The sequence below is a fragment of the Argiope bruennichi genome, chromosome 1 (assembly GCF_947563725.1).
Source record: "Argiope bruennichi chromosome 1, qqArgBrue1.1, whole genome shotgun sequence".
Classification (NCBI taxonomy): domain Eukaryota; kingdom Metazoa; phylum Arthropoda; class Arachnida; order Araneae; family Araneidae; genus Argiope; species Argiope bruennichi.
Window position 1 is genome coordinate 73,018,107 of NC_079151.1, and position 24,965 is coordinate 73,043,071.

The following is a 24,965-nucleotide window of genomic DNA, read 5'->3' on the forward strand; positions in this document are numbered from 1 at the left end:
AAAATTGAACTTCATTTAAATTATCAAAAAGATATACACATAAAATGAAAAAAAATATTAAAAAATGATAATTTTATTTACTATGAAAAAGCAGCTTTCATTCCACAATTTCAATTTTCCTAAAAAGAAATTTTTAGTGAACTACAATTCAACGAGAAAAAAATTACATTTTTAAAAAATAATAATTTTCATTCGGATAATAATAATAATAAATATTCTAAACTGAACTACGATTCGTCCCGAAAATATTTACATCTTTTAAATAATCATTTGCGTTCTGATAGGAAAAAATACTGTAGGTGTTGCCAAATCCTTTCTGTGCTTTTTGAGAGCCGCATAAAAGAATGATTTAGATAGAAAATAAACAGCAAAATGCAACATGCATATATAAGTATTTAAGGAGAGAAATTACAAGAGGTACCAATATACGACAGTTTCACAACCTGATATTTTCATACAAAACTTAATAAAAAAATTGTCTTTATCACTATGATTAGAACTGGAATCTACATTAAGCATTCATTGTTTTCATATTCATAAAAGAAAACTAAATATTACTACAAACAAAGTATTTATTAAGATACATGTAACAGTTTGTTTCAAAATAAGACTAGAAAAACAGAAAACGATTATAAATTATTTGAGTTAAATATTTCAACTTTCAATACATAGAGTCTTTTTCTTCGTTTAAAAAGAATATTTTCACAGGTCCCAATGGGGTATTTACGGTCTCTTCAAACTTGATTAATAATAACGCTCCTAATCCATAAGCTAACGTAGGAAGACCTGAAAAATAATTAATCGATATAAAAAAAAAGGACATATCATTACATAAAAGAAGCTTTTCAGTTTATTTTGTTGGAATTTCTTAAATTTATTCCACTTAAGACCCTTATTTTTGATTGAAAAAAAAAATCAGGAATGACAAGAAAGCAAAGATAACAAAAGATTATTATTAAAAATTCAATAAAAATAACAAGCAAATTATAATAAAATCTTTTACAGCAACATGATTTTCTTAGTTATTTTTGAAACAATTGTAAACAGATCCTTTCAGATTTTTTTTTTTTTTCTGATTTCGATATTTTTTTATGTGATACATACATTAAGAAACTTTGTATTATGTAATATCAAATGGTAAATTAAAAAGTGAATTTTAGAATGCATTTGTCTAAAGTGCAAGCTGATCAATAAATTCACACTCATATATTATAACATACTAAAATAATCCCTTGCTTTATTTGTTTATTATTATTATTTGAGATATGTGCTCACTACAGAAGCCTTATGTCTAATTATCTAAATAATATTTTCTTGAATTTTTAAAATACTCACTGCAAAGAGATGGCTTAAAAATAATAAATCAGAAAAAAAAATTATTATGTAAAATTGAAAACAGAAAAAGAAGTTGTTTTAGTATTGTATGTGACGCAGAAATTTGAGGATTGATTTTTAGAGGTAATAAATACAACTGAATGAAAGTAGAGTACAGAAATCTTTTTCTTAACATGGTTTTAGGTCCGTATTTTAAACAATAAAAATAATATCTTACAAGCTGTCTTTTTGTTTGCAAATACAGCAAAGAGAAGAAAGAAAGTTAACTATTTCACTATTATGAAATGATGATACTGAAAGAGTTTAGCTTTGCTTTGCTCAGTTTTGGTTAGAACGTTCGCAATAAAATCGGGCAGAGAATATCACACACACCCTAAGCATGTTGCAGCTGGATTCGAATGAGGCCGATTTTTATGAGCGAAATATGTAACCACAGGGAAATCTCGTTAACGTGACGCTCAGTCGATGGTAAACAATGTTTTAAATCCAGCAACAGACGAATGGAAGTGCGATTTATTATTTAATTGCGAATCCAATACACACTGCCATATAAGAAGTGAGTTTTGTTTTACGTCGCAGTCTTTGTCTTGAAAAAAGTATAAAATATCAGAGTTAGCTATTTCTGCTGCATTCATTTTTCACCAACATGCCCTGGAATTCAACATAATAAAATGTCAAAATTATAGTCTAGTTTTTTTAAATTATAATTTTATTATACTAAGAACCAAAGAGTGGCTGTGTCTGGATATATTTAAAGCTGTATTAGAAAACAAGGTTTTACTTTAAAAATCCTTAAATAAATATTTTAACAAAGATACCTTAAGCTTTTTAAAGGTAAGTAGCTAAATATGTTATTATATCCTCTTAGAAAAAAAACTTGCTTGGTCACATCTTACGATAATTCTTTTATTAAAATAATTTGAAAATTTTAGGAGATTTATTTACTTTTTTTATTGTTGAGCAAAATTTGTGCAATATAGATGACAAAGCAAATTATCTTCGTTTCGTAATTATACTCATTTAATTATCATGTCACTATTTGTTGGAAAAATCGGGAATGGGGAGAAAATGTGGGATTCCCCGGAAAATTTGCAGATTTCCACCAATTTCCCTATTAAGTGGTCAATTCATGTGCAACTGACCCCATATCTCTCGATTCCCTGCATGTTTTGTGCAAATTATGTAACGTATGTATGCCTGACGTATGATATCCTCGGAGTGTCTAAGTTTTCGGGTGCTAAATGTTAATTTCCTTGTAACTCTACAAGGTTGAAGTTCTATCACTCCTGCGACTGATTTTAAACATCTTAAGATTCTGTTCTTGAAATATTTGAATCAATTTTGTGGTGTCGGTTATCTATTTTATCCTGTTTTGTATTACAAATATACGAATTCTGGGTGCAATTCCTTTATAGTTTTAGTCTAATTTAAAACAATTCTTCAAGACAGATAAAATCTCTCTATGCATATTACTTATCATCCTATCTTTTTTAAAAAATGAAAAAAAGAAAGTTGGAAGAGTATAGATTATAGATGAGCATAATTTTCATTAAAAAATTCGAATGCTCTGGGGTAGAAAAATATTGGAACTAGGAATTTAAGCTTCTACGATCTAACAAAGCCTTACAATCTTCCCAATCGGCGTCTTTTCAAAATAAGATTTTGTAAATAAATTTCCGCAATTCAGAATTGAATAAATAATTAATTTTAATAATATTTCATTATCGGTATAAAAGTAATCATACATTGATATATATGTTTATAAAACATTACAAAGTTAATGGCTATATAATTGAAATACTAATGATATTTTTTACTTTTAACATGTTTAAAATTATAAGTAAATATATTTTTTGGTTCAAAATAAGAACTAGTATAATAAATTTTAAAACTAATTTAAGTCCATCCCTTAAATGAATGACACCTCAGGACTAGTCCAATTAACCCACTATATACATACATGCCTTGCTATAAAGCAATCGGAAAACAAAAATATTTTTGACACACCCTAATCGTTGCTATCAGAATTTCTTCATCGTTCTGTCCCTCTATTTTCACTTGAACAAGTGATATCATTTACTTGACTTTATAACTTTTTTTTGTTTAGTTCTTTTTTCTAGGCATGTATGAATATGCATCTGAGAAGTGATTTTTTAAAACCATTTTTTATATGCTATTTTAGATTAATTTGTTATTTCCGATGGAGGAAGATACTAAGCAAAAATTTTAAGAGCATTTTCCAAGCAAATTTATTTAGAGATTTTGAGCAATATGTAAATGAGATTTAAGGTTTTTCAGAAATACATTAAGATTTGGGAAGTCAAATTTATTTCAGTGTGATTAGAATTTTTAAAATCAATCTTATGAGATAGTTATTATATTATGTAGACACTGTAGCTAATTAAAAATTTGAATTTAATTTCATCAAAATTTGCTTTCATTTAAAATTTGCATTAGACACTTTAGATTTTAGTGGAAGGAACATTAAGAATTTTAGTTTTCTTTTTAAAAATATTTTTCAAAGAATTTACAGTTTGCTTCTCATAGATATCAAAGTCTAATGATTCATTTTATGAGTATTATGGCATCAAAGTGAGACAAAAAGATAAAATGTATCTACCTAAAGTAGAATGTTTTAAACAAAAGTAACATGCATTTTCTATTTTATTTTAGCTTTCAGTTTTAATTTGTTGAATCATTTTACCTCTTTAATTGATTAATTTCCTATTTAATTCCCTATTTTATTGCTAAATTAAACTTCATTTAAACTTAGCAATGTAATAATAAATTCAACAAACTAAAATAAATTTTCTGACAAGCACTTATCTTATTCTTTTTAAAAATAATTAAATTGAAAGACCTGTTATTAGAAATTCTTTGGATCTGTAAAAATTAAAGTCACACACAAAATATTTAGCTTTATATTATGTAGACACTGTAGCTAATTAAACATTTGAATTTAATTTCATCAAAATTTGCTTTCATTTAAAATTTGCATTAGACACTTTAGATTTTAGTGGAAGGAACATTAAGAATTTTAGTTTTCTTTTTAAAAATATTTTTCAAAGAATTTACAGTTTGCTTCTCATAGATATCAAAGCCTAATGATTCATTTTATGAGTATTATGGCATCAAAGTGAGACAAAAAGATAAAATGTATCTACCTAAAGTAGAATGTTTTAAACAAAAGTAACATGCATTTTCTATTTTATTTTAGCTTTCAGTTTTAATTTGTTGAATCATTTTACCTCTTTAATTGATTAATTTCCTATTTAATTCCCTATTTTATTGCTAAATTAAACTTCATTTAAACTTAGCAATGTAATAATAAATTCAACAAACTAAAATAAATTTTCTGACAAGCACTTATCTTATTCTTTTTAAAAATAATTAAATTGAAAGACCTGTTATTAGAAATTCTTTGGATCTGTAAAAATTAAAGTCACACACAAAATATTTAGCTCATAGTAATAGAAGAGTCTTTTGTGAGATGAATAAAGTGAATATTCAACTTTTAAAGAGAAGATACAGCAGAAGTTACAGTTGCATAGAACAATTAAGCAAAACTAAATAAAATATCATTAAGTTATTATATAAAATCAAGTAAAATAGTAATTTTTTATGACTCATATAGTAACATCTGATAGATGAAAGAAGAAAGAGAAAATTCAATCATAATTTAAAATACACAATTTCTTTCATGACTTCTAATCACTGAGTTTCAAATCACTACATCAATATATTACTCAAAAAAGACAACTAATAAAAGTTAATGATCAAGTATTTCATGATGTTATGCAACATGCATAAAAAATTTTTAAACAGGAAGAAAAATAAAAAAAGAATTAAAATAAAGGAATATAAGAAAATTTCAAATCCAATGCTAATGATTCCTTACTAAATAAGTTCAGATATATGAATGTATTCCCCGATTTATTACTAATATGCTACATACTAAGCAAATTCTTTATTTAACTAGCACAGCCACTTAATAAGTAATCCCATTGCCATGCATTTACTCTATTCACCTGTTATGTCTGGAGGTTAAAAATCTTGAGTTCAAGAATGCTGTGACACTTTCCTCAAATCTGCATGTGTATATTAGAGTATGTAGAAGGTATTAAAGGTTTTAACCAGGTCAATCCTTTTTTTGTTCTTCTTTCCATGTATTTATAGAAGTACAAGCAAAACCTCATTTTCTTTTCTATGGGACTATCTATTAATATTTCTCTAAAGAAGTTTAATGATTTCCATGCAGTTTTTCTTTCCTTTCAAAATTTAAATGCACTTTTAATTCATAATTAGGAAACTGTTTACAAACTTATCTAAATCTTTTACCAAATATGTTTTTGAAGATGTATACGGAAAGTATTCTGACTTTTTAATAATTTTCCATTTAATGAAGAGCTGAAGATTTTTTTTTATTAATCCTGACACACAAAATATAATTTTTAAATGTAAATAAAAGCTTAAAAATTGTTATCTAGCATCCATAAGAACTTAATAATTTTACATGGCATGCAAAGAAACCAAACAAGATTATTAATTATAAAATGATGGCAGATACATAATAATTAAGGTAATAATTTATTTGAACATATTACAAAAAAAAATCTAAATTTTTATATTATTAATAAAAAATATAGCTTAAAAAATAAAACAGAATTATATTCATCTATTAAAATAACAATATACTGTTAGTGGTTTTATTTAGAGGTATCTTATAATTAACAACAACAACAAAAACTGCCATTACTTTAAAATAATTAGATGAAATACAAATCAACACAGCAAAATCAACTATCACGCATTACAGTCAAAATAATTTTCAAGCTTTCCTTCTTCAAATTACTCACCTAAATTTAAAACTTTTAAATATAAGAAAAATTTATTTTCCATTTCTAAATTCTGAAAATGCCTTTTGGTACAGTGGTACTTAATATATGGAAAACACCCTGTTCGGAGTATGTGATAATTAGCATGTTCGACTTGCCAATTGAAATGAGATAACCCAAACTGATCATTAAGGATACTGTTGTACTTAACAAAATATGATGTCCAAGGTGGATATTTTCTTTGTTTTATATGACAACTTAAGACTTCCGAAGCAGCAGGCCTTTTAAGTATCTGCTCCGAACGCACTAGTAGAGATATTCGAGTAATAGGTCCATATAAACCACGATTTTTCATGTTGAAATTTTAATTTAAAAAATTTAGCTGGTTTCCTGGAAATATAAGACAACAACAAAAAGTATGTATTTTATCAGATACTAAGAATAAAAATCAGTTTAATAAGTTTTTAATTTACAGATAATTTTGAGAAGAAATTACCATGTCTAAAATCTGAATAATCATAAATAGTCGTACTAAAGGAATTTTTTCCCCCCCGAAAGTCACATTACTCGCATATCTGCACATCATGCGTCGACTTCAGTTACAAAACAAAACAAAAACATAAATAAATAGATAGTAAATTCTTGTTGCCATTAAAACGGAAAAAAATTCTTAGAAATAATAATATCCTGACTGAAAATTTGACATATTATTAAATAATTGCGAATTCAGATTTTTATATCAGATATTTAGTTTTTAAAAAACAATATTATTTTCATGTTGTTTCTACTTTTGAAGTTTGTTTAGTTTCATTTTAAAAATAGGATGACGTGTCACAACTTTGACTTCTACGTTGATTTGTTTACCGCCAAACACAGCTAAATTTCGCCAAGTCCATTTACAAAATTTAAGAAATTGAGATTTCCTATCAATTTTTTTTCACTCTTTTTCCAAAAATCTTTCATAATACCAGACGAATTTCGCTGATAAACATCAGGAAAAAAATTAATGTATTTCTTCAATAATTATTATTAGCGGATGTTTAAAAAATTCTACTTTGGCGACTAAATTAAAGTAATGTATTTTTTTCCCCAAACAATTTCCACGACATCTAAAAACAGTTGTATAGTTTGAGAATAACCGGTAATATTTACGTGGAGGCTTTTAATTATCGACACATTTGTTTTAATTTAAATTGAGATATGGCAAATCAAGGGACTCCAGATGTGCTATTTGAAATAAGGAATTCATTTTTCATTGGAAATTATCAGTATTGCATAAACGAAGCTCAGAAATTAAAAGTATGTTATTAAAAAATGCTTATTGTTTACTTTTTGATTTTTATATTTTTTAAAATGATCATTAAAATACTAGAATGAGTTGTATTGGGTATTATGCAAACTTTAATTTAAAATATGAATTAACAAGGTAGTTCATCTTCATAGAAATTACGTTTATTTATCTTAAATCGGGAATAACGCAAGAATTTGTGTGCATTATTTCGATCTCGAACCCTCAACTTTATATCGTGTGATTTTATAAACAGTTAAAGGCATTGAAAAGGCATTTGATATATTTTCTTATAAGCAGCAAAGGACTTAATTTTTATTTATTAGAACCAGTTATTATGAATTTCTAAAATGAAGATATTTATATTCATTTAAATGTAATAGTTTTCAACCTAATTTTTTATTTTGTTTATTTGTAATTCTGTATAATTATAAAGAAAATTGTAATATTGATACTCTGCAAAAATAAATATTATGATTCTGTGTAAGCAACCAACATGCTCATGCTTAATAATAGTAGAATCTTTTTGGTATGACTAAAGTCTTTCATTAAATTTGCATGCTGTTTAATTTAGTTATGATTAAGCTTGTTATGTTTAAATTAGAGGACTAATTTATGTAATTTAATGAAATCAAAATAGGAATCTTATTGGAAGTTATTTCATTTAAAAGTTTAATTATATTTTCTGATTTTTTTTAGCGTATGCAACATTCTCAAGTAAGATTTTTTTTCTTTGTATTTTTTAGATTTTTTAATGCCCAAGAAACTGTTTTGATTGAAGTTTAATATGTTATGTGTTTTGTAGTTGTAAATTCAATATATTCTTTTGTATGATTTTACTTAAAAAAAATGTTTTTTATTTAATTAATAACAACAATAATAAAATGTAGTTTTATTAATTTGTAATTATGTAAAACAATTATAATAAAGTGCTCTGTACTTTCTTTTATTATAAATGGATTTTATAATATATTTCCTTTATTATAAATGTTAATTGTTTAAACAAATACTGAATTTTTTTTGGACCTATATTCATGTGGTTTTGTGATTTGAAATTTTTTTGTATCCACTTACAAGTGAATTTTTTAATTATTTTTAAAAAGTAAAAATAAAAGAAAATTATCCAATTTTTTGTAATGAAAACATTGATAAAACTATTTGAAGTGAAATAATTATTAAGTATCTAGCCTGAAAGTTATTTTATTATTAAATGTAAATGCCATATGATGTTATCAAAGATATTAAGTCATCCATATCATATTATATCATGCTACATTTTGAAAATGAATTAAAAAAAAAGTTTTAATAAATCCAAATATAGATGATAAGACCAAAGGTTTCTATTAATCATCATCATTCTATCTTTGTTTTGTGTAACCATTTTTCTTTTTTTGCAGAGAAGTAAGTTTAATTAAACTTTTGCAATCTATTTACTAAGTCTTTTAATTATGTTTTAATTATATATGCCTTATATCTACAAGAATTTTTTAAAGAAGTTCATTTTATTTTCTTTTTGTTTTTAAATGTTTCAACTATGCTTCAAAGAAATATTTCTTTATTGGGAAATTCAATAGTATGATTGAAGCTGAGGTCTTTTTCTCTATTATATTTATACCATAAAAAAAAGAATTTTACTTTAAATCACTTGGCATATCTTTATATTTTTTGATTTGCTGCTTATTTTTCTAAAGAAAATTTGTTACTTTTGCATGTAACTTCAGTATAATTTATTTTGGCAAATTGACTTTTATATTCTTTTTGCTATGGTAATAAACACTGTTAACATTTTATTAGTTGATAAATGCAGGAGACTGTATTAATTATAGCAAAGAATTTATTTAGAAATATATAAAATTAATAGAATTGTTGGCTATCCGACAGCAGTATGTGTTGCTCATATTAGAGCTGAAAAATGCAATTAAAACATGATAAATAAGCCAGTGTGAAGCTGCCATGCTTATATATAAAAAATAAGAATATTTCAATGAAATTGTATTTTGAAAGAGGAGAAAGGCTGCTTTGTAAGACCAAATAGCTGCTACTCTAACTTAAAAAGAGAACCAAGCTAGGCAGTTAGCTCAAGAACATATCAGATTTTATTATGCATTAAAAAGCTTTAATTATGCTAATATGTTTTGAAACTGTTCCTATATTATACTTTAATATTAAAATTAATAGGGTTTTAATACCTAAATTTTTTTTATTATTGTTGCTGAAATCTCATTAAAATGGAATTAAGTAGAGTAAAGAAATTCAAATTCTCATTTTTGTCTAAAATAAAATGAAATTAATTATTTAATTGTGATTAAGTTTGTATTTTTGTGACATTTTTAATAACTATGTAAAGGTGGTGAATTTTCTCAGTTTACATTTCTTTTTCAGTATATACATGCTTTTAACTGAGTTTTTGTTAAATTTTTAAATCTCCTCTTCCTTTCTGTGTTTTAGCTCAATGATCCTGTTCTTCAACTTGAAAAAGATATTTTCATGTACAGAGCATATATTGCACAGCATAAATATGGAGTTGTAATTAATGACATATCATCCTCCAGTGATCCTGAGCTGCAGCATGTTAAAATGTTAGCAGTTTATTTAAGTGGAGATACAGATAAAAAGTTAGTTAATTTTTCCAATTTTTAGAATTTTTATACTATGTTAAGCTTTTTAATTGATATAATAGTTTTAATATTTTGCTATTAATCGATTAAAAATGTGATAGTAATATTCTTAGGATATGTCAGTTGAAAGTTCAGTAATTTCATAAATGAACGAAATTATAAATTAATAATTTTATTTATAAATTTTTATTTTTTATGGCCAGGTATTGTCTGTAATTTAAATTTTTTTTAACTAAATATTTATTAGTTCTTATTATTATGATAAAATAATCTGTAAAAAAATTTTATTGAAGAAATTGCTTTATATTTATTCTTTGAGAAATTTTTTAGTAATTTCTTTTAAATACATTTTCCATTCAAATAATGTGTTTTATTGTTTATGAGATATACATAAGAGGTTTTTTTTGTCTGTTTTTCTCCATCAATATATATATATATATATAATATTTGCAAATAAATATAAATTCAGAATTATGAGTTATAGTATTTCAAATTTAAATTGCTCATTAATACTTAAATATTAATTTGAAATAGAAGAACTATTGAAAATCAGAATATATTCATTAAATATGATAACAAAATATTTTACTGAGTAAAAAAACTCAGAATTGTATTATTTTTTTCAAAATAAAAGTTCTATAAATAGAATAACATGATAAAATATTGCATTCTGTTCAGAATCAGTGTTTTTAATTCCCTTTTTATAAGCTTATTAATGAATATCCATATTTATATAAAGTTTTTTATTTAAAATTTTAATTAAATATTGTGCAAATCCCCCCCTCCCTCTATCTATCTATCTATTTATATATATATAATTTATGTTGATATTTTCTAAAATTTATAGGAAGGATGTGGTTAGCTCACTAGAGAAGAAGATTCAAAACATTAACCCAGAGGACAAAATTCTACCTCTTATGGCTGGATTTATTTATTTTTTGGAAGAAGTATGATTTTTGTATTTAATTTAAATTTTATAATAGTGGTCTACTGTAGATTTAAAATTTTTTTTCACTCTGCTGGAATTTAAATCCTGTAACTCCATTTCTGGCATTTATTATTTTATCATAACATTAATATTTTTAGCAATCAGAATATTATATATTAATAAATTAGCTTTATTCACAATAAAGCAAAGTTGGTCTAATGCTGTATAGTATTGGCAGTCATATGGATATTTTGTATTGCTTTTGTCAGCTTTGAATGTTTCTTGGTTTTGAGATTACGATTTTTAAAAGTTATATATTTGAAAAGTGCATAAAATAATATTTATTTAGATATTATGTAATAATTTTATGCTACATTAGTAATTGCCTTTAGCAACCAGCTGGATCAAGGGTTATATGGTCTAATTTCAGTTTTTTTTTTCTCAGGGATAGGTCTTTAATTTTCATTTAAATCGTTTAGATGTAACCATGAAATTTGTTAGTCATTAACTTTAATTGTTTTGTATATGCTTTGCTCATTGTGTTATGAAATTTACTAATGGAGATCAGTCTTATGACATGGTGGTGCTATAAAAAATATAATTGTATGGTTCATCTATCTCATAAATGCTTTGGCATTCTGACTTCACTTTTTTTATCCATCTTCTAAACTGTACAGATATTAAACAAAATCCTTATTTAGCTGTTAACAATGGAAGAAAATCATGCAATCAGATAGTCGAAGAAGCAATAAAAACCATTTAAACTTCAGAACAGCAATGCAATCTATTGTTGGAAGTTGAGCAAAAAATATATTTCTAAACTATTGACTATTGACTATGACTATTAAATTGGTATAATTAAAAAGAATTTTTTAAAATTCTTCAGTATACAATTTATATTTGTGCAGTAATATTTTTGTAACTCATTGTGGCGAAAAACCCATAATTCAGCTTAATTTTTAAATAATTAAAATTTTAATTCAAATTTAAAAAATTGCTCCAATGTGCATATTTCTACTTACCAAGATATATATATATGTGCAAAATTTATTAGCTATGAGTCAAATGGTCTGGCCTATAGAACTTCAACATATACACATTCATCTTAATTATTTGCAGTGAAGCAAACCATATTCTTAAAATACCATGTATAGTAATCATATACGAACTGTATACCATAAACCATGTGTAGAAACTTTATTAGGCATTTTTTGTTGTTGAAAGAATGAATATTGGTGATAGGAGCTAGATTAACAAATAATGAAATTCTACTATTATTTAATTCTGCTTATATGATTTATTGTTTCGCTACTGTCGTTTTTATTTTTGTTAATAATGATTTGTGTTGGACATAAAATTTTCCTGTAAAATATTTTTTTAAATTTTGAAAGAATGTAGTATATCTTAATTAATGTCATCGATAATCAATATTTAACTTATTTTTCAGGATTATGATTCTACATTAAGAATTCTTCATAAATGTGATAGTTTAGAGTGGTAAGAATATTCTTATTAAATTTTGCAATGATTTATTTTAATATTTCATTAATATATAATTCACTTTCATTTTATGTGACTTTACTTTTGCTTTTTAATATTTAAAAAAGTGCCTTATTCAAGATAAATATTTAAGAAATGATATTGTTTCTTATCATTTTTTTTTTTTTTTTTCATTTCAAATTTCTACTATTTCAAAAAATAATTTTATGTTAATTTTAAATTACTTTTTAAAAAATATTAGAACAATATATATTTAATATTATTTTTTATTATTTCTAAAAATAATTTACTCAATTCTAATAAATGATTGAGTCTCTATAATTTTTCTGTTTAAGTTCTGGTCAATATTATTTAAATGTTTTAATTTTTTTATTCCATGTATGCTTATTTAGAAATTGTAGAAAGTTTAATTTTTTCTGAATTCAAAGAATACATTATTTTCTAAGAATTAAATAGACAGAGATTCAGATTAGAAACCATGTCAAATTTTATTTCATATCTCTTCATTTTTAATTTTTTTTTGATTTAGAATATTATACAGAAATGATGTGTAGATAATTAATTTCATTGATATTGATGACTTTGAAACCTCTGAAAAATGAATGTAAATAATATCAATTTTATTTATCAACTTATTATATATCCTTGTTATATGGCTTTATACTTATTATATATACTAAATATATTTATCTAAGTTAAATATTTTAAAAAATGATTAATTATTTGTAAATTATTTTCCACAGCCGTGCATTGACTATCCAGACTTATCTCAAGATACACAGAATTGATCTTGCTCAGTAAGCATATATTTTTAGGAGATTTGCATGGCTTTATATACTTATTATATATTTGCATTATATATTTATATTCTGTGTAAAAAACAAAACAAAACAAAACCTGTTATGGAATACAAAACATAGAAAATGTTTCATTTTCTTTAAAAAAATGTGATTGTGTGAGGAAGAGATATATCCTACAATGTATTTTTATATAAATAATATTCAATGTTCTTTGATTTATTAAGTTTTTTAAATTTTTTTTAATGATCTTTATAGATAGTATAATCTCTAGTAGCATTGTTTGTATCCCTCTTTATCATGTAATTGAAGAAATTTCAAGAATAAGGAGTTTTTTTAGCTGAATATTATTGGAATTAATTAGTTACATTTTATTCTTTTTATTTTCCAAGTTGTACATTGTTATAGCTTTACATATTAAAGTTCCCCTTACTAAAGCTTTATCAGATAAGTCAAATTAAGTTCTAGTACTTTTAATTAGAAAAAATATGATAATCATTACTGTTTAACAAGTTTGTTTGTAATATTCATAAAAACTTTTTGCATTTAATGGTAAACATATTATGCTAAAATGTCAACATATAAAGTAAACAATATGAATATATAAAATTTATTTTGCATTCATGCTAATTATTAATTTATGCATGGGACAGTAAACACCCTTGAATATTGAAAATGAAAAATAAATTTTAAAATTAAAAATGTCTAATTTATCTAAAAAAAAAAATCCACCTGATCTTGAAATTGATCTAAAAGAAACATAGAATGTTAATTAATCAATGGTAGATAAAATTGTTTAAAAAAATTTGTTATATTGTTTATTACCATTATTTTTTAGAAAGCCGTGCACATCACATTGTAATGTTACTTATATTTAATATTTACGTGAAGAATATTAGATTATTTATCCCAATCAATTAAGCTTTTTAAAAATTGTTTTGTAAGATGTTATTTTGCAAGAATTATTTTAGAGACTATTAAATGTATTTAATTTATTCAAGAATGTTTGATTATTTCTTCAAATCAATTAAAAATAGTTATTTTGTTATGATTTGTAATTTTGAGTCATTTTTGTTTAATAGGAAAGAACTGAATGCAATGAAGGAAGTCGATGAAGATTGCACTTTAACTCAGTTGGCACAGGCTTGGGTCAACTTAAGTAAGGTAAACATTTAAAAAGTATTTGTTTTGTAAAGTAGAGAAAATAAATAAATAAATAAATAAAATTAACTAACAAAACCAATTTTTAAGTTCATACAATTTATCTTTTATTCTTTTTTATTCATCCAATTTTTTTTCTTCTTCTGTAGAATGGCGAGAAACTTCAGGATGCGTATTATACATTCCAAGAAATGACTGATAAATATGCTAGCACACCATTGCTGTTGAATGGTCAAGCAGCTGCATTGTGTGCTATGGCTAAATATGAAGATGCTGAGTCTTTACTACAGGAAGCTCTTGATAAAGTAGGATTTTTAAAAATATTTTTTTAATTTTGATATTTGAAAATTTAATGTAAAATAAGATAATAAAAAGGATTTATTATTTCCTAGGATCCTAATTGTCCAGAAACTTTAGTTAACATGATTGTTGTGTCGCAACATCTTGGAAAAACAAATGAGGTTTGTTATAACATAAACCATACTTTTCATAAAAATGTTTAAATATATTGTTCTTAATGTTATTTCAAATATTTCTTTTGTTTATATATAATATTAATTTTCTTAATGTTATTTCAAAATATGTAAAATTGCAAACTTAACATTTTTAAATTGTGCCAAATTATAAATTTTGATTTCTTGACAGTATTTGAATTGATTGATTAGCAAATTTGATTTTTTAACTAGACCAATCTATTTTTTAAAAAATGGAATTTGGTGCATTATGTTAAAAAATTATCCGCATTGAAAAATTAGTTTTAATAAATGCATGAAATACTATCCTAAGTATCATTTTGATTGTTTTTATTGGCTTTTATTTGACTTATTGCATGTTTGTAAAGATGGATTTGGTATTCAATAATGTTAAGTGAATAAAAAATTTAAAAAAAGCTGTTATTTAGCATATCAGTGAAAATGTTTGTTATAAATTTTTTTTAATTAAATTTATTTAATAATGCACCTAGTAATTTTTTGTAACATTTGTGCAAAATTAACTTTTCACTTTTTATGATTAGCAATTATTCAAATTGTAAAAATAGTTATGTGTTTATATTAGAATAATCTTTTTTAAAAATTTGTTATAAGTCTAAGATTGGTTTATTATATTGCTTATGGATCAAAATATTCCTGGGCCAACTGCTTTGTCATGCATTATTTTATTGGAATTTGACATTAAATTCTTCTCTAAAAAATTTACTAAATGGATGAAAAGAAATTTTTTTTTCTATTAACCAATATTTATTTTCCATTTCTTTTGTTGTTTTGGTTCTGCTAATATTTACTTTTCAATTGAAATGTTAAATTTTATTGTTACGAATCAAATATAAATTTATACTTTCATATGTGTTGCTTAGTAAGGAAATATAATGCATTAATGTAAGTAGCTACTATAAAGTAATGAACAAATTAATTATATTTTTCCTCCTTTTTTTAAAGTTTAGTTATGCTTAATACTTGTTGCTAATTTAATTTCTGTAACAAAATATTTATTTCAATTATAAAAGGTATTATCTATTTGAGAAAGTTATATGTCACTAATTATTAGACTTTTGACTTAAAATAAATATTAAAATCTTTCAATTAACATCTTTATATATCTTTGGAATAAAATTTCCATGATTTTCAGAAAAAATTAAGTATGTGAAGTAATTCATTTTTGTAGTGTTTTTAATGTTTTCAACTGCTGATATATATTATTGTCAACTGACTTTTAATTGTTGCTCTTCTTTGTGTAGGTTAGTAATAGATATTTGAGTCAGCTAAAGGATTCATGTAAAGATCATCCATTTGTGAAAGATTATTCTGCCAAAGTAAGTATTTGCACTGTTTATTGTGAGAAACTATGTTAGCAGAATCTTACTTTTACTTCTTTTAGAAAATAATATTTATATAATCCGTATTCAAATTTTAATGAGTGTTGCATTTAAATGCATTTAATTTTATTGTATTAAATTTAATAATATTATATTTTACTGTATTTAAATGAGTATTGTATGCATTTATATATCATTAAGTAAAATATTGAAATGAATCTTTTTATTTTTCTTATAATGATTGTTCAGAATATATTTGTGTGGTTTTAATTTATTTGTGTTGATTTTAAATAGTATTTTAATTAAAATATTTAGGATAAAATCTTTATTTAGTATGCTATATTCATACACAATATCAAAATGAAAAATAATTAATCTTTAATTTTAATAAAACAATCAATTTTGCAGGAACTTTTATTTCTGCATTAAATTTGAATGTTATTAGTAATTATTTACTTGTAATTGCTATAGAGATATGATGATCTGCCTATTCATGTATGTTGCATGTGAGGGTTCAACTATTGACTATTTATATAATGCACTGTTATGGCAGTATTCTTTTTAATGCCATTTTTGTTTTTTGTCTAACTTTGCTACATATTAAAATCTGACCTTCTAGTTAATAAGATATAAATAAAATTTTTAAAATATTATTTCAAAAGTGTAATAAGATATGATTTATACAATTTCTAACATGTTTTAATTAAATTATTAATGTTTATGCATGATAAAAAAAGAATAGTAATTATTTTTAACTCCTTGCATGTGCTAATTGCTTCTAAAATATAAAAATGCAAGTAACTAAGATTAAAGCTTTAGATACAAGTTGTGATTTTTTTTTCTTCTTAATTTTCATCAAAAGAGTAGTAAAAATATTTTATTTTTAGGAACAAGAATTTGATCGTCTATCAAAGATTTATGCTCCAGTATCAAGTAACTAATAATTGTCTCATATTTTATGCATTTCTATAAGTGGAAAGACTTGTGTTGAAGCTATGTTATTTTGATCATAGTTCATTTTATGAAGTTTATATATCTATAATTGTATTGTTTATTACATGTTATGTAAGGTTTCATATAATTCTGAAAAATAAATAAACTTTTTGTCATAGTCTTACGTTTTTCCTTTGAAGTCATAGTCAGTTTTGAGATGTATTAATAGATTTCACTTTATCATTGCTGCATAGAAACTGTTGAAATATTAGCAGAATGGAACAGTTAGTTAAACATATTTTGATTTTGCCATTTAATTATATATAGCACAGCCAAAATAAATGTTAAAATTTTCAATTATTCATCATAAATGGGATTATCGATGTCATATAAGTGTAGATGTCATAACAGGCAGTGATACAGTCAGAATTTAAGCAGTGCTCTGACATTAATGGTATGGTTGAATTGGGGTGAAATAGAATGAAGCAGTTGGTAATAAGGAGATGCTCAATCTATAATTTTTTTTAATGAAAATATCTATTTTATAATATGGAGGTAACAGGTTATTTTATAATGTATTGTTGTGAAAAAATAATTTTATTATTTTATATTTTTCAGATATTAAAATAGTGAATTTATAAAAGGCCATCAATAAACATATTTTGCAGTTATTACTTTTATTTTTTGACTAAGCATAAATTTTATGTATACTATTCTTTAAAATATGCATATATTGAAAATGCTAAAGAATAATTACATTTCTTTTTATCAATTTATACTATGGTAAATCCAATGTAAAATCATGACATAATAAATATAGTGTTATGATTATGAGAAGTATCATACAATTTTTTTTTTATAATTAATTTTTGGTAAAAAGGAAACATTGCTGGAGCAGTGTTTTGCCCCACATTATTCATTACAATATGGGAAGAATAATTTTTATGTAAAATGATCTATACCATAAATTAATACCTACTTATATGTTATATTTCAAGATAAAGAGTCATTACTGAGATGGAAGATACTAGATTCAAAAACAACTAAATTAATGACATTCTTATCTACAAGTAAGATTATTGACTCTTAACTTTTAAGGGGTGCATCTATTAAAGAACTTTTAATACAAAATTGTTCATTATGATGAGTCAATTATTCACCTAAAGAGTCAATAATTCACCACGTAAACTGAACAGTCTATTACAGTTAAAGAGTAATAAGAAAATTTAATATTATTAATCCATAAAATTTTTATCTCCTTTTAGTTAGATGGAGAATCTACTAATTTGATTAAGATTTTCATCTGTCTTACAGCACATTCCATTTAAATCCAAGTCAAACTATTCGAGTTAACTTATTCACATGTTAACATTTATGTAACAAACATTAACATTATGTATTAACATAACATTTATGTAACAAAATGTTACATAAATGTGGTAAATTAATTTTTTTTCACAATTCTTTTACTTGTCATATTTAAAGATAAAAATACATTTATTTTAATTTCGGAGTAGTGTTGCCTTTTGGATTTTTTTTTTGTATGCCTTTCAAAATCTAATAGCTTTAACTGCTTTAAACTATCACAACAAGTTTTTCTTTGGTTTCCTTTTTGTAATTCCAAAGCTGATAAAAATGCTGAAAGCATTGCCAACTATTTTTTATCTGCTCACTTTCTGTTTGAATGAGGTTTGTGTATCACGATTCTTTTAGTCATGACAGGGTTCCAGTTAAAATAAGATTTGAAAATTAAATTCATCTTTAATTATTTAAAAAACCATGCTTCAGAAGTTTATATACACTAGTTGACTCAGGCGATCCCAGCTGGTTCATTTGGGTTATGAATTGTATTTCGTTTCAGATAAATAATTTTTTTATAACTCTATGTTCAATATTCCACCAAATTGTCAGCCATTAAAGTCGTATTATTTTAATTGCCTTGGTTAAGTTAGGTTAATGCACACAATAAACAGTTCTAATGGAGACCAGTCCCAAGATATCATAGTTTTGTTAGAAACTTAAATATCCAGTTCATCTATCTTTGTGATATATTAATAGTGATGCTTGCAACACGTCACGTCCATATCGAATTCTTGCATTGTTTGCAATCATATTGGCAGCCTGTAGTCCTTCATCTCCAATAGATGTATGAGAAAAATATAAATCGCCTATTGCTGAAGATATTTTCCTGCTTTTTGAGTTTTCAGCTATAGAAGGAAATTAAGCAGTAAAATATTTGATGAAACAATTAAAATGATTTGAATTCCAGGACAACAATGTAATCTGTTGTTGGAAATTAGGTAAAAAATAATAAAAAAAATTAACAAAATTCAACAAAAATTCTTAGGGCTATGAAATTAATATAATTAAAAAGACAGTATTCTAATGGTGTAAAATTGATTTTTGCACAATAATATTTTCGATAATTGTGACAGGAAAACGCCAAAATTCAGCTTAATTTTTAATTGATTAAAATTTTTAAAAGCTCGCTACGAGATGCATATTCACGCTACTCTACTAGGTAAATATGTGCCAAATTTTATAGCTATAGGTCAAATGGTCAGGACTAACACACACACACATTTATTAATATATGAAACATTTTTCGAAAGTTTCGAATTAAATAAAACAATATGATTGAAAATGAGTATCAATATAAGAAATGAATGACTCAAATAAAGCATATCTGGTTAAGAACTTTGGAGAATCTCACTTTTCAAGCACTGTGTCACTCCACTACGGAGTTAAATGGTTCAAATGTGATATACACAAATTTTCTGATACAAAAGTATTAAAGGCTGTTCGCGTTGTACTTTGAAGTCGCTTCTGAGGGCTAAACTGCTTCCTAACAATAAAGTCTTTTTTGAAAAGCAATTTTAATTTTTGTAGAATTTAAGTAGAATTTCAATTTTTGTCTTTAGATTCTTAAATGCAGACAAGATTTAGTTTCAGAGTTGTACGGAACAATATTCTTGACAAATTTTTCCGTTTTTAAAGACTGAGAAGTTACTAACTTTGTTATCAATCTGATGAATTAAAATCTCTCAAAATTATTCCTGTTTCGGACACTAGCGGCTAAATCACAACACGGTTGTGAATTGGATGGGCGAATCGATTTTATTCTTAGCTAAGTAGTTACTGCGGAAGTCAAAATGGGTTTTATCATACACAACCGTGTTGCTTGTTTCTTCCGCAGTTATGTTGTTGAATAGGCATAAAAGTCAAATCGAGGATTTAAGATATCTGACTACAGTAAAATAGCAGATTGGGTTAAAATTAAGATTTTTTTTTATTGTTTTGTTTTAAAGTCTATTTATTTGGATCTCGAAATCTGTGTTTGCTTTATTTTTACGAATAATAGAATCCAAGTTACGGAAATTTTTATAGAAATATATATATATCCGAAAACGAAACCTGATATTTTCCATAACTTCATCACATAAACGATACTCAAAATTATAAATTAATTTACATTTTGCTCCATCAGTTCATTTTCATCTGTATCAGAATACTTTAGTGAATGTTTCCTACAGAATTCTAAAATAAAAAAGGAATTAAAATTAATTAGTGAATTAAATTTTATATTGCTAAAAACTTATTACGATTTAATAAAAATACATATTGCAGGTACATTACCTACTGATTAAATACCACTTAAAGGTACTCTTCCTGTAATTTGAATGTTATTTACAGACATTCTAATTGTGGATTGAACTTCTTTTGAGGTTACGAGTGACTTATGAAGATTTTTTCATTTTTTTCCTTACCTTTGGAGAAATATTTGAAATATTTTTGATATAATTTTTCCACTATATATATATGTGGAAGGATATTTTAAACTTTAATTTCAATTTAATTAATTTCCAAGATTTTATCTAAATTTAGCCCATAATAACTTCATTCTAAAATATTCTCTTATTTTGTGATCCAATTCCACTTTCTCTAATTAATTAATTCAAGAGAAGCTTTATAAAATTGCTGAATCGACTAAACGTCGACACATTCTCACGCTCCATGTGAAGGGATAGAAAAATGTCCAATAAGCACATTCTTTTTAAAAGATCTCTGTGTTTCCCTTACTTGTGATTGACATGCGTCAGAAATTCCTATCAGAATCTTAGTAATATATTAGCACTATGAAGAAATATTTTCCCTATCAAAATCTCAGGTTATATAAGATGAGGGATAATTTCTTTCTTTCTCCCTTCTTCCCCACTTCTGCTTTTGTGTCTGTTGCGGACGTGCCTTGTCCGCGTCTCTGCTTGTAAATAATTATGCTTTCCCGATGGATTAAAATGAATTTAAAAATGTAAAAAGTCTTCACTGTCTTTGAACTGCATTCTGCTTCACATAAAATAATGCTTACATATATATATGGCTGATGGACTTGAAATCAAACCATTTGCAGTATATTCACTCAATCGCTTTTTTAAAAATTTTATTCCATTATCAAAAACTGCCATTAAGATGTTATTTTTTTTTAAATACCATATGAGTTTTCAAACAAGAATTATATTATTGATTGATTTTTCAGGTTTTAAAGAATTACTCAATACTTTCCCAATTTTAACTATATTTTGATATTAATTAACGATGAAAGAGCCAGAACTCCCCAAATGTAACACCAAACATTTAAGTGTAACAAACATAAACATAAACATAGGTGTAAGTTATCAACTATGAGCGATAACTTACGAGAAAACAAGCATCTGTATGTGCTGTTTATACAATATATATATATATATATATATATATATATATATATATATATATATATATATATATATCACCAATCTTTCACTGTCAACAGAAACAGGTATCTTCTTAAGCCTTTACTCGTCCGTTTCATACATAGCGTGTTGTGATTTAACCGCTAGTGTTTCGGACTTAGATAACTACCACGAGCTACACGCGTGAAATTTTTGGATTTTTTTCAAATGTAACTAATTAAAATAGTTAAATGTCCGGATAGTAAAAGACGCGTGCAACGTAATTTTATTAGAATTCTTTTTACCCCATAAATAATCAAAATATTATTTTATTTTAATAATTATATCATAAAAATATTAATCTAACAATTCTACCAAATTTCATGACGTTAGAGCGTTATGCGTTGGTCTAAACTAGTTTCAATTAATTTTAATCTTTCCCTAAACCAGTGTTTCCCAAACTTTTGACATATGTATACCCTTTCTATAATTTTCGTAACGCTGAGTACCCCTGGTCAAAAAAAAAAAAAAAAAAAAAAAAAAAGATGCATTTTAATAACAATTAAACATATATTTATTTTTTGTGACATACACAAAATAATAAGAAAAGAGAAATAAAATTATTCATAATAAAGTATAAATAAAAGTTATATTGTAAGTAACATTTATTTGGATTAATGAGAAGAATAAAATTGTTTGTGCTGAGATGACAGATCGTCATCATTTGGTTCCCTGTTTGTCAATTTTAATCTCAGATGCGGTTCCATGTCCAATAGTCTGTTCCTTTTTTTCGACTTAATCTCAACAAATGCTGAAAAAGCAACTTCACATAAATATGAAGTTGGATAAGGCAAGATATATTTCATAACTTTTTCTATTAAGACAGGATACACATGTTGCATTTGTAACCAGAATGATGTTAAGGTACTCTACCTATGTTTAATTTTCAAAACTCCGTCTGAAGCCAATTCCAACAATTGCTCTTCTTCTGCATGCGTCAAATCTTCTGGCATGGATGATGTGTCATTGTTAAACGGATCTATTATCCATTCAATATTTTTTGTTTAGATCAGAGAAATAGTTTATAAAGCCCACTTGCAAACTCTCCAAATGCTATTTTATGCATTTCAAAGTATCAGCATCAATTTTAGTATTCGAACTTGTTATAAACTCATGAAGAGAGGGAAACGAGTCTACTTCTCCACTCCGTGGTAAAAATCAAAGGTTTCTCCGATTTCGGTCACGTTTGGAGGGAGACTGGACCATAGATGATTGAGCCTACTTTCATTTTGGACAGAGTTACGTGATTTTCCGGGGCTGGGGTTACTTTCGCCTCAGTTGTACCCCCATCAAACTCTTATTGCACCCCTGGGGGTACGCGTACCACACTTTGGGAAACACTGCCCTAAACTAACAAATTATAATTTACAATTTCCAATTATGATGTGGAGGTGCTCGTGACCACTTTGTCTTACCGCGGAATTCCGAAACATTACGACGTTGCCGTTGCCAGAAATTAGCTATAATAAATATGTAATATATAATGTTTTATAATACGTACTATAATAAATTAGGTATAAAAATGACGCATCACTATTGTTATCATTTTAGAAATCGATCCAGATTTTTACACTGAGATTGACTTAATTGGGTTTGTACGGTGGTAACTATTTTAAACTGTTTTCTTTAAAAAAAAAATCATGTCATTGTAACTTTAGCCCATTCATGAATTTTTAACAGTAACGCCGGTCGTTGTATGTATTTCTGATTGAATATGTTATCAGACAGCGAGACGTCGTAACAAAAATAAGTACTAAATTTTCGAGTTATTTATTCTGGTCCCCACGTTTTTAAGAAATAAATATACCGTGACAGTTATGTGTTCGCATAAGTAAAAATAAGATAAGTTTTGTTTCCAAGTAAAATTTTCCTCAACGCATTTTCTTATATTTTTTAATGTTTATTACACTTTATTCACATATTTCTTATGTAAGTAATTATTATTGATTTTTTCTCTTTTTTAAACGAATATCAAATTTTATAGAAAACAGTGTGGAAAAATTGTAGCACATATTTTTTTTTTTTTTTTTTGTATTTTCTTGAATTATAAATTTTTCTGTCTAGACATAGATTTCTTATCTGGTTTATCTTTTGAAATCGATAGATAGACCAGATTTCGTTTATTGAAATTAAATAAAAGCGAGTTTTTTCCCGATTTTTCTTAAAAAAATAGTGATGTAAAAAAATGTGTATCTTGAAAAAATTTTTTGAAATTATAATTTTAATTAAATAAAAAACTAAACAAAATTTTAAAGCTTTTCCGCAATAACTTCCGAGAATATAATTGAACGAAAATGAATTTTATTTTGCTTCAAAAGTTAAAATAAATGTGTTTTTAGTGATGCCAATTTAATAGTGATAAAAATTGTTTCCTGAATTCTGGCAATTAAAAAAAATATATTTTTTTCTTCGCCTTATTCCCAGTAATAAATTGCATTGTTGCCCTGAAATTCAAAGCCTTTTCATTGTTTCATTAAATATCTATTAGTGCGTTTTTCTTCCGTTATTGAAAACTTAAGAAGAAGGATTCTGTTTAATATCTGTGTAGTTTACAGATGCATAAAATACAAGATGAATAAAAGAGTAAAGTTGCAATATCATGAAATTCAGAAGATAGATGAACTGGACATATGCGTTTTTAATAGCAATATAGCACGTGGGACATCTTTTTATTTGAAAGATCCATGTACACAATGAACAGAATATATGTAAGACAGTTAAAATAACACGATTTGAATGCCTAACAATTTGGCTGAATTGTGAATATGAGGTGGCGACCAGCCAGTTCACCCGTATTAATGCTCGCTAAAATTTTTGATTAAACATTTTATGTAACTTGGTCTCATAATAGGTTTTTCAGCAAAATATTTTTAAGCCTCAGATTTTGATAGGTTTTATTAATTCACTCATATTATTAAACCGTTGTGTTCATTGTACCACATATCTCTCTCTAATTTTCTATCAAGTCTATTAAAATTCAATTTTAAA

General features: G+C 25.2%; 2 protein-coding genes across 3 annotated transcripts; one reads left to right on the forward strand and one right to left on the reverse strand.

Moving 5' to 3' along the window:
* Positions 1–554: 554 nt before the first annotated feature.
* Positions 555–6,785, reverse strand: LOC129965192 (uncharacterized protein C15orf61-like). The gene is made up of 2 exons (XM_056079162.1): positions 6,192–6,785; positions 555–786 (listed from the first exon to the last, which is right to left on the reverse strand). Exons 1-2 carry the CDS (start codon positions 6,523–6,525, stop codon positions 662–664), a joined length of 459 nt encoding a protein of 152 aa, XP_055935137.1. The 5' UTR covers positions 6,526–6,785; the 3' UTR covers positions 555–661.
* A 238-nt stretch (positions 6,786–7,023) lies between these two features.
* LOC129965166 (coatomer subunit epsilon-like) lies at positions 7,024–17,386 on the forward strand. 2 transcript variants are annotated; one of them, XM_056079160.1, is made up of 11 exons: positions 7,024–7,469; positions 8,158–8,175; positions 9,907–10,073; positions 10,924–11,023; positions 12,452–12,501; positions 13,248–13,301; positions 14,384–14,465; positions 14,612–14,767; positions 14,855–14,923; positions 16,198–16,272; positions 17,163–17,386. In XM_056079160.1, exons 1-11 carry the CDS (start codon positions 7,371–7,373, stop codon positions 17,214–17,216), a joined length of 924 nt encoding a protein of 307 aa, XP_055935135.1. In that variant the 5' UTR covers positions 7,024–7,370; the 3' UTR covers positions 17,217–17,386. The 2 variants fall into 2 exon arrangements, with proteins under 2 accessions (XP_055935135.1, XP_055935136.1); XM_056079161.1 differs by lacking the exon at positions 8,158–8,175 and having other exon boundaries at positions 7,026–7,469.
* Positions 17,387–24,965: the final 7,579 nt, after the last annotated feature.

What these genes read in the sequence shown, in the direction of transcription:
- LOC129965166 (XM_056079160.1), top strand. Translation starts at nt 7,371, where the DNA reads ATGGCAAATCAAGGGACTCCAGATGTGCTATTTGAAATAAGGAATTCA. An exon ending in TACAGGAAGCTCTTGATAAA is followed by an intron (nt 14,768 to 14,854) that starts GTAGGATTTTTA and finishes ATTATTTCCTAG; the next exon opens with GATCCTAATTGTCCAGAAAC. An exon ending in ATCTTGGAAAAACAAATGAG is followed by an intron (nt 14,924 to 16,197) that starts GTTTGTTATAAC and finishes TTCTTTGTGTAG; the next exon opens with GTTAGTAATAGATATTTGAG.
- LOC129965192 (XM_056079162.1), bottom strand. Translation starts at nt 6,525, where the DNA reads ATGAAAAATCGTGGTTTATATGGACCTATTACTCGAATATCTCTACTA. An exon ending in TTTAAAAGTTTTAAATTTAG is followed by an intron (nt 787 to 6,191) that starts GTGAGTAATTTG and finishes ATTATTTTTCAG; the next exon opens with GTCTTCCTACGTTAGCTTAT.